The sequence below is a fragment of the Sardina pilchardus genome, chromosome 7, assembly GCF_963854185.1.
Source record: "Sardina pilchardus chromosome 7, fSarPil1.1, whole genome shotgun sequence".
NCBI lineage: Eukaryota > Metazoa > Chordata > Actinopteri > Clupeiformes > Clupeidae > Sardina > Sardina pilchardus.
Genome location: NC_085000.1, coordinates 17,543,461 through 17,553,892, shown reverse-complemented (window position 1 = coordinate 17,553,892; position 10,432 = coordinate 17,543,461). Strand labels below are relative to the sequence as shown.

The following is a 10,432-nucleotide window of genomic DNA, read 5'->3' as shown; positions in this document are numbered from 1 at the left end:
TTAAAAGTGACTAAGATTTCTGATAATTTTCCCATTTAAAACGTGTCTCCTCTCAAGTTAGAAAGTGCAATAAGACCAACTGAAAATGAAACCTGGCGTTTTTCTAGGCTGATTTGACATGGAACTACACTCTCATCTGGCGTAATAATCAAGGCAACTTGCAAACATACCATAGGCGCAGTGATATCGGACGCAGCATCTGAAAATAGTCCCCATAGACATCAAGCAGTAGTAGTGCCAGTAGCTGCAAGTTGCCTTGATTATTACGCCAGATGAGAATGTAGTTCCATGTCAAATCAGCCTAGAAAAACGGCAGGGTTCATTTTCAGTTGGTCTTATTGCACTTTCTAACTTGAGAGGACACACGTTTTAAATGGGAAAATTACCAGAAATATTAGTCACTTTTAAACATGAAGCTAGCAGGCGAGAAGCTAATGGTCTAATCCGATTCAATGATCTATGCTAGGCTGAAGCTAAAAGTTGTATCGCCAGACTCACAGAATGGCTGGATGAACGGGAACAAGGTAAATATCGATTGTTTTGCTCGAGGGAAGGTGGAAAATGAGCGTAATTCCACAAATGGCGGAATATCCCTTTAAATGAACACTTCACCGTTTTTTCATGTTAAACTATGTTATTCCCTTAACTAAGACGAGTTGATACATACCTCTCACGTTTCAATGCGTGCACTCACTGGCTCTGGCGCGCGGTGCAACTTTGATAGCACTTAGCTTGCCCAATGTATTCATTAGGATCCAAACAGAGATGAAGTTAGAAGCGACCAAACACCTCCATGTTTTCTCTATTAAAATACAGTTACACGAGTAGTCACACAACCAAGTATGGTGAGACAAAATAAAACGTGGTGCATTTCTAAGCAGGTAAGAGGGATACCTATATTGGCTGGGTTTCCCAAAATTGTTAAGAAGCTCTTAAGTGCTAAGAACTTCTTAGGAGCGTTGTAAGAATGTTCTAAGAACGCTCCTAAGAAGTTCTTAGGACTTAAGAGCTTCTTAACGATTTTGGGAAACCCGGCCATTGTGTGTCGCAGTAATATCCTCACTCTTGCACTTTCAATTTCACTTTGGAGTGAGGATATTACTGCACAGTCTAAGTGCTCCCAATGTTATTCCGCCACACAACATAGTTATCCCTTTTACCTGCGGTGAAGTGTTCCTTTAATCTAAGACCAGAACACTGACTGCACTTACACAGTCTCTAACAGTACAATAGGATATGTAAAATTACCTTAAGAAAGATATCTGTGAGTGTGGCCAGTTAAAATGAGTCTTTTAATAAAGGAGTCAATGTGTTTGAATGGGTGATACACATCAGTTCTCCAGGAGAGTCATTTGTGGTGAGAACAGTCATTCTTTTTCACTCTCCAGCCTTTTCAAACAGCAGATAATACAACATGTGCTGTCAAGAGTCCCCTAGTTTAAAATTAACCCCATCTTTTGGGAGCCTGGCTCTTTGCCCTGTTGGGAATGCCTTTCTTTGAAAAGAAGTTTGGATGGAGGGCTGTTGGCCTGCAAAAACTCTGCTGCGTCATGCTCTGAGATCTTTCACTTTTCTCTCACGACGACTTGTGAACGGCACTCTTTTGCTATTCCTAGTCCACAGTAAGGCACTGTGCACACAGCGCCCAAATTGTCCTTTTTTCCGGCATAGTTAACATTTTGCTGATGGGTAGCCCTGGCTCCTCCGGGCCGGTGGCTGACATTTTTCTCGCTCACTGTAGAGTTGTTGTAGCAACTAGTGTCCCTGGAGTTGAATGAGGCAGATGTCAGGGCAATCTATCACCGTACACCTCCCCAAACTACCCCCCCCCCCCCCCCCCGACACCACCCCCACATCCCAAGCCCAGCCTAGCTTGAGCAAGTCATCACCGTGACACCCTCCGCAACAGAACTCATCAATTACATCAACACCCCACCATACAGGCACAAGCCCCTCCCCTGGCTTTTATTCCTCGTCTCTCAGGCAGCGAGATCTCCCCAAAGTGCCCTGCAATTAGGCACTGCCAAATCCCGACTCCAGCCACTGTCTTCATCACGCTCCTTGCTCCAAATGGACGATGACTGGGTTTGGGTTTTGCATCGCGGTTCACTTTAGGGTAGCAGTCATGTCTTCATGTTCACTTTGTTGCCAGGTATTTATTTTTCTTTCTTCGTGATTTAAGGGGTTGAAGAGTTTTAACAAGCCAGAGACATAGCTGACACACCTTTGTTGTGCATGCACAATTTTTTTCGGCCCGCAGGCACTCCATGCAAGAGGCTGCTTCTTTAGTCTCTAACTTGGTTCCAAAGGAGTAGATCGAAATACCATTAAACCTGACGGCAGACAAAACAATCACACTCTGCAGAGTCATGCCATTTCAAATGTGAACTTCTTATCATCTGGTGACTGATCCCTGTATCAGTACATCTTTGTTTTCAACTTATTGCCATTGAGAAACCCTGATGTTTAGTTTAGTAAATGTTGAGCTAGATTTAGTCATACTGTGTTTACAAATACTGTTAGTAAAGAATGAGAATGTGTGTATCAACGATGAATCAATGATGAATCAAATCACCAGCAGCAAATATTTCTTAGACCAAGCCGAAGTAGGTTTATCAATACCAGCATTTAATGTCACCCTTAATTTTGGCTGTAACAGTAAAGAGAGAGAAAACTCAGTAACAGTAGTGTTATGAGACGCAAAGTAGTAAAGTATAAATAAAACATTCATATAAAAATATTCTTTCACAAAATATACTCTCAACTAACATTTTCAAATGAAAAACAATGTGTCTGAGTTTGACTACTACGCCCAGTTTCAGAAATCAAGTTGTCATATTGACAACCAGTAACCAGTGGTTCTACATTATAGCATATGCAAGACTCCCATACTAGCAGCAACAGAAGGGGAAAACCTATGAGAGAAAGTCGTTGATGGAGTCAACTGGCAAAACAGGCCAGTATGGTTCAGTAGCATATTATCAGTTCCAGTGTTTCTCTATGACTGTATGCAATAACGTACAGTATGTCTATTCAAACATAGCTCATTTCATAGAAAAAAGAAATCAGTAGTTTCCTCGTTAAATAAATTAATTATCATTTGAGTGTCTACATCAAGAGTTAAATATAGTCCCATCAATGCTATATTCCATTGCAACTGTTTCCGTTGAGTGATTCATTCTCCCATCAAAGTACTCATAAACAATACGACTATAGACAACTGTACATGCACATATCAATGGTAGTCTGTCCATCTGTCCAGCAGTCAGTGCCCATTGAGACAGCCCTAACGCGATCCACCAGGAGCTACACCCCAACTGACCACATGATGTAGACTCCATGGCTGTGCCATTTCCATGGAGCGCACCATGCATATGGATGTAGCCTGAGGGCTGTATGTTCCAGCGTTCAGATCCAGACTTCCTCTTGTGGAACCCATGTCTCTCAAAAAATGTACTGTTTTTTGAAAACAAACCAAAAAAATCAGGGTCGACAAATAATCTATTTCCAGACGTTCCAGACGTGTGCAATTCAAATTTGTATTTAAAAAAAAATCGCCAAAAAACGTCTTCCGTCCAGAAAAGGCCAGATAAAAATGCTTACCATGCGCGCGGTAAGAGAGTCTGACCGAAGAGAGAGAAAGAGAGAGAGAGAGACGCCTGGCTCACTTGCACGTGTGCACCTCTGTCCTCTCGCTGCAGGTGTTGCACTTGACGTAGCAGCACCAGAGGAACTTGCAGTTGCACTGCCAGACGCGCGAGTACTGGTGCGTGTTGTAGCCGCGGCCGCAGCACATCAGGTCGCAGCCGCTCGTGTGGTGCTGCAGCGTCTTGTTGCACACGCGTCCCTGCGTGCCCACGCTCCCCGTCAGGGGATCCGGCTCGCAGTAGTTGGGCGACTTCTCGATGAACACCAGGTCGGTGTCCATGGGCTTGCGGTAGGACTGGGGCTTTTTGATCTTGAGGAAGGTGGGCCGCTTGTTGCGGCTGGCCTTGACCGGCTCCACGTGCAAGGCCTGCGAGTACTTGTCCTTCAGCGTGTAGCCCAGCTCGCGGAACTTGGGCAGGGTAGTCCAGCAGGTTTTGGTGGTGCATGACCCCGACACCCCGTGACACTTGCATTCTAGACGCATGTTTCTTTCAAGAGCCTGGGGAGAAAGAAAAAAGTGCTATTACCGTAATTTCCCGACTATTAGCCGCGGCTTATACATTGATTTGGCCAAATTTCTTTAGCTATGAGGTTAATACACGGGGGCAATTAATATGGTGTTAATATGGTTTTGTTTCTTTTAACTTGCATAAAACACTGTCCTGCGGCCTATACACAATGCGGCCTGTATGCAGGAAATTACTGTAATGTGTCATGTTGATTTGTTGATTTGCTTTTTATATCATCCTGTTTACATTGTAGTGTATGTTGTGTGTGGTGTCTTAAGCTGCTGGGACCTTGAATTTCCCCTTGGGGGTCAATAAAGTATCTATCTATCCTATCCTATCTATCTATCTATCTATCTATCTATCTATTAAATGTGTATGTCATCAAAGCCTGAATTACAGGATTTTTAATCCATATTGCCTAAAGAACAAAACATTTAATAGATTTACATTTCAGCCGAATTCTTGTTTGTACTGTACATACATTGTACATACAAATATTCACCAATTCACTATGCACTAGCTTAGATTCAGCTATAATTCAGCCTCCATGAAAGCAAAGGTCTGAAATCTACTGGGTAGAACTGTGTGTATGAAATAGGCTTGATGTGGAAAATTATACTCTGACACACAGGTGTCCCTCCTTGACAGTATCCCTGACTGAACTTGTTGCATCTTGTATTTAGCCTCGGTTGATGTAAATGAATCTCCTGATCTTTGCCAATTACTTTGATTTGCATGTATAAAGGAAGGAGGGAGGGAGGGAGGGAGGGGAGGGGAGGGGTGGAGGGTATCCCAACAGAGAACTCTTTTAGCCAAGAGAATAGCAATCGAACAGATACGGGGAACAGAGTGAGCCACTCTACAGTGGGAGCACCAGAAGGCACTGGAGGCAGGCTGGCCAGATAAGGCTCTGTTGAATGAGGCCGCACAAAAAGCCTGAAGTGAAACGCTCACGCCGTGTCTGAGAGTGGGCTGCTTTGAGGGTGGCTCTGAAATGAGTCACTGTTCTGCGGTAGTAGGGTTGGGGTGAGGTCAGGTGGGATGATTCAGCCCTCATTAAACAAACCTGAATCAATGTCTCACAGTGTTTTACACTCGTCCTGCACACTACATGGCACTGTGCATTAGACAGAAAACACTTGCTGGGGGTGCATTATTGCTTGCACTGAAACAACAAAAAAACCCTCACTTTGTGATGATACAATACTAACATCCATTGATTTGAGCATGATCATTGCCTCTCATAAATAACCTGTACTGAGGCTATGTTGATCAATTGATCAAATACTGTTATATGTTTGTAAAACTGCCCATAATACCCTATATACCAAAGAACAAATGAAGGTGTTTTGTGTTTCAACTTTTCACAGCCAGGTAGTGCCTAACAATATGTCTTTGAGATTACTGTACTTCTAGGTAATGATGCGTTTAAACAAATCCCAAATAATTATTCCCGTGAGGCGGTGTAACTGTAATACAAACTGTAGTTTCAAGACGTGAAAACGGCATTACCTAATGCTTTCAAATAGTCCTCTCGTTTTTTGGTTCAGAGACTGTGGTTGGTAATTGAAGACGAACACTTCAACTTCTTTCCCCCTGAAAGCCCGGAGTCCTTCTTTTCACTGGCCGTTTAACTGTGGCCTCAGTGGCCAGGGCCTTGGCAAGCGGTGCAGGCTCCCGAGCATGACAATCGCTATGCCAGGGGCCTCCGCCACTAAGCCTTACACTAATCCATCCTGGCTATTAAAAGACAATTCCTCCCAACTTTTTTTTTCTTTCTTCTGTTTTCTTGTTGATTGGAGTCAAGACTTTGGGGTGGTTCACATCAATCAGCCACAACATGCCTTTTGTGTTTTGTCTTCGTTTGGAAACTAATGTTCCCTAATAAGTTCTCTCATTCATGTCTTTTTGAGACTTTCAAAATAAAGAAAAGAATTTGAAAAAAAACCTTATCTGCATGAGAAGTTAACATTTTTCCTTTTTCAATTTCCCTGCGGAACGTACCTTGCGTCCCACCTCGTTGTTGTGCAAATTCATGAGTGTGCGGGCATTCTGCTTGATCTCCCGGGCGTCGATGAACACCTTGGAGAAGCCGATGCCGTAGCGGACGTCCGCCGAGCAGCCGCCCCACTTCCACCCGTCGCCGCGGCCGTAGAAGCCCTGCTTGTCCTTATCGCAGCTGCAGTCGCTCAGGTTGCCCTGCGTACAGGCGGCCGTGATGGCGTGGGCCACCCCTGCTGCTATGATGGCATAGGTGAAGGCAGCCTCTTTACTTCCTGAAACAGAGCGCTCAGAGTTAGAACCGTAGACATCAAGATGGATTATGGATTACTCATGTCATTCTGTGCTCAGTGCAGACATTTCAACAGTAGGACACATCCTAATCATGAGTCACACTTCCGGTAGCACAGTGATTATATGGCAAGTAGCAGCCTGTGTCGTAATATCAATGTGTGTTTAATGGTATTTAATATTGGCCATGTCAACCATTACGAACTGGCCAATCAATAGATACATGGCCGGAGATAAAGCTGTATGAATGAGGAGACTGTTGAGGAGGGAGAGTTATTGATCAGTTCAGTGACTGGTACATTCTGTGTGCTCATTCTGCCAAGTTAAGTCCACCCATCTTGATGCGGAGGTTATCGCTCGCTTACTCCTGCAAATCAATTATTTGCACACCCTCCTTGGTTTGAGTCAACTCAACTGCCAGTAAGACTCACAAAGGCCATTTGGATTGAACTGACAACAATTTGTTAACGTTTATCTGGTCGTCTTCACTTTCTGCCATCTCTTGGGTATGCTCTTTGTATCTGTGACTTCTCCAGTGTTGTTTCACTGAGTTTCCCAGACATTATTAGCATTGCAAAATGGAGGTGGTATCAGCAGAAGTGGATCAAAGTGGAAAGCCAACATGCAGATCCAGGAAAAAAGTCTCACTTTTGCAGGGCCGAGGAGAAAATCAATAGAGAAAACATAACTATCAGCACTTGACTGGCATTTGTGGAAGACGACATCACTGTGAACCACTTTTATCTTATAACAAAATACTTTGAGAACCGACTGAGACTTGCTGTATCTCCTCAGCAAAAGCAACAAAGCCAAACATATTTGGGACTCATGTACATGTAGGCCTACAGTTTGTATTGTACACCTCACAGCTCCGCAGCCATTCCTTATGCATGATACAAGATAACTGTAATGCTCGTCAAGCCGAAGATGTTAAATGTTCATTTCTGTGTCATATGGGCTAGACCCCCCTGATACACACCCCTGATACAGCCATTTAAAGTTTCAGCACCTTCATAACCATATTGTTACATCTCATCAAGGATCTTGATCTCAGCCTAAGTAGCCTATAAACCATGAATTTAAATGAAATATGAAAATGTATATAACTGCAATGCAACCTCATAAGGAAGCTACACATAAAGTGAGATTATTGTACAGGTTTGGTCATTGCATATGTATCAGGCGGAAGCCTGATGGCCACCCAGCTCACTGCCTGACACCTTTAACCCAGCTGTCATTTGCATGAACAACAGCATGGAGATGTGTCCAACACTGTCTTCCTCTCTGTCATCTTCTAATGATCTGTAACTTATACTCGTGGTAAGAACCAATATTCGGCCACTAAAAGCCTCAGAAGGGTTGGAGAGATAAGCAAGGAAATAACAAAGGTCCCTCATGAGACCAGCCTCAATAGATGGGAGTTCTTTCACGCTGCTTGTTTTCGATACTGTACCTCGGGCCAACAGAGGGTACTCTCACTTTTAGCGCACTGTTCGCACAGCCCTTTGAGAACGACACTGTTCCACCTGTCTTACAAAGCGCATTGAATTGAGCAGGAAGTTAAGATCCCCCAGAATCAAAGGCCTGCTTTTAAAAACCCTTGTGTTGTTAAATGTGACTTTGGGGAGTTATAAAATTAGTTTTCTTTCTCTTTCTCTCTTTCTCTCTTTCTCTCTCTCCTTTCTTTCAGTCTCAGTAACCATCTGCAGCTAAACTCACCCATACAGTTCAGGTCGATGGATAAAATGCCTTTAGAGGTCGATTGGCTGTTTACTGTAGTCAGTACCCAGGTACGTTTTTCACATGACTTGAGAGACAACACATTGCCGTTTTCTTCTCGACGCACTGCACAAGCTGACTGACAGCTCAAATGTTATTGGGGTGGTCAAATACCAGATATCACTAGACTGGATCCGGCCTTCACCTGAGCTAGAGACGGATCAGTCACACACACCACGCCAGCTGCGATCCAAGTAGCCTTCTCTTTTGTAGCCTACACGTCTGCGCGTGCTTTCATGACCCCAGGTATTAAACAAGTGCTCATCTCATCCAGCAGATATCTAAGGCATGTAGGTAGGAAGCTTTAAACGCTCGGAGCGTTTCACTCTCTGAAGCGTAGAGCATTACAGTGCGCCAGTGAGTCTCCAAAAAAGTCACGTAGAGACTGATTGACAACGTAGACAAAGACGTTCAACATTAAGCGTTGTATGTAAGTAATGCCATAGCACATTTAGTAAACGTTGGTTGTTATATCACCATTTTGATCAGCGTACATGTTTTGGACAAGGTTAAAAGGGTGTTAACATACCCACTTTCAATTCTTTCCCGAAGGCGGTTCTCTCTCCCAGCGCAGAACAATTCCAGCGTCCGTTTCTGAATTGGTACTGACATTCGTTTATTCCCATCTGAATTCCTTCTCCAATGATAATAATGGCATCGGGTCGACTTTGGCAGATGATCCGCTGTCGAGGCGCCAAACCGGGAATCTTGTTACATATTATGCTTGCTCCCAGGGCCACGACCGAGGAGAAGCCACTGTGATAGATCAAGATAAGATCATATCAGTGACAGTGACAACATTTTACCCCAGTGAAACCTTTTTCTAATAAAATGCAGGTTGGACTTGGTCAGTGTAATATGCATGCGTGAAGGATAAGAACACAGAAAGTCCTGAATATTCAAGAATAAGTTTACAGGTCAATGAAACACACACATTATTCCATGTAAGTTAATAGACCATGGGTTAATTAATAGGCGTACATTCTGACAGATCTATTGACAAGAGATTTTCCGGTAGCAATTTCATACACAACTTGTCCGCCAGATGTGCAATTACCACGATTGCAGCTCACCTGGTAGACGTGACTGAGCTGAGGTAGTACGATATTATGCGTTGGGCTGTTTTGGTTACAGTAGTAACTTTTTCAAACGACTCATGTCGTAGGGACAATTACCTACATTTTAGACGGATATATTCTCTTTTTATACTTCATAAGGGTATCCTTCAAAGTTACAGTTACACTTCAATCTACTCTTTCGTTTCCTGCCACCGGAGTTCGGGACTGGTAGCCTACAGAAGTTAATAAACTATATTTAAACTTCTTATTTCTAAAGAATCGAAAATTTAATTAATTCAAAAAGATGAAAGGTAACCACTCACCCAATTTTCAAATAAATAATTCCAAGACACAGAAATACACGGAATATCCAGCGTCGTGTTTTTCTGCACATGATTATCCTCAGTTTTACGCGTGCGAAATCGAGCGCGACTTTTTTCAGCTAAGTAAGATCATTGTCCAAGCAATGCCCGATCAGTAGTGTAGGAATCCATAAAACCCTTTGTAGTTCCCATATAAACGACTTCAGTTGTATCCTTGATCCTGTCATGCGTCGTGAGTCTACTTACTCGTCTGGCTTCATTGCGAGAGTGCACAGGTACGAGTGGAGATGGGCTAGATTGCTGCGCGGCGCAGATGTCTTGGACTGAGATCTATATAAGCTACCTCACTGACTGGGGCGTGTTTTGGGAAGAAAAAGCGCTATGATTTCGCTGCTGTGATTTCACGTGTTCGTTAATAGTGAGGAATGATGGAGGGGGTGTCCTACAATCTACCCGCAGAAACCGAGGCTTTTGCCTCATATGAACACCTATTGCACACCTTGACATGATGTGCCCGTCATCATTAGGTAACTCCCAATCAAGAGCCCTGATGATGGTGAAACTGATCTAATTAGACTATACTGTAGACTCTATAGCTTCCCTCGTCCTTCACTAGGACACAATAGGAGTGAAAGTGTCTTCTGTCGTTTAGCCAGATCGATATCTCTGGCACAGGCTATTAGCCTCTTTTTAAAAAGGGTAATATTTGAAGGAACACTGCCCATATTCAATAGCCTATTAGCCTATATTAATATAAATATCTTAAAAACAATTTTATTTACAAAATTGTCCTGGTCCCTCTTCTTACATATAGCCTGAAACC

At 43.3% G+C, this 10,432-nt stretch overlaps 1 protein-coding gene across 2 annotated transcripts; it reads right to left on the bottom strand.

Annotated features, from left to right (window-relative positions):
• Window positions 1-2,613: 2,613 nt before the first annotated feature.
• Window positions 2,614-9,912, bottom strand: LOC134087471 (protein Wnt-7a). Of its 2 annotated transcripts, XM_062540981.1 has the most exons (4): window positions 9,610-9,912; window positions 8,758-8,984; window positions 6,162-6,433; window positions 2,614-4,147 (listed from the first exon to the last, which is right to left on the bottom strand). In XM_062540981.1, the coding sequence occupies exons 1-4, from the start codon at window positions 9,678-9,680 to the stop codon at window positions 3,665-3,667; spliced, it is 1,053 nt and encodes a 350-aa protein (XP_062396965.1). In that variant the 5' UTR covers window positions 9,681-9,912; the 3' UTR covers window positions 2,614-3,664. The 2 variants fall into 2 exon arrangements, with proteins under 2 accessions (XP_062396965.1, XP_062396966.1); XM_062540982.1 differs by lacking the exon at window positions 9,610-9,912 and having other exon boundaries at window positions 8,762-8,960.
• Between the last annotated feature and the right edge of the window lie 520 nt (window positions 9,913-10,432).

Coding starts and splice junctions, on each gene's coding strand:
- LOC134087471 (XM_062540981.1), bottom strand. CDS start 9,680: ATGTGCAGAAAAACACGACGCTGGATATTCCGTGTATTTCTGTGTCTT. Junction 6,434..8,757: donor CGGGAAAGAATTGAAAGTGG/GTATGTTAACAC, acceptor GCTCTGTTTCAG/GAAGTAAAGAGGCTGCCTTC. Junction 4,148..6,161: donor ACAACGAGGTGGGACGCAAG/GTACGTTCCGCA, acceptor CTTTCTCCCCAG/GCTCTTGAAAGAAACATGCG.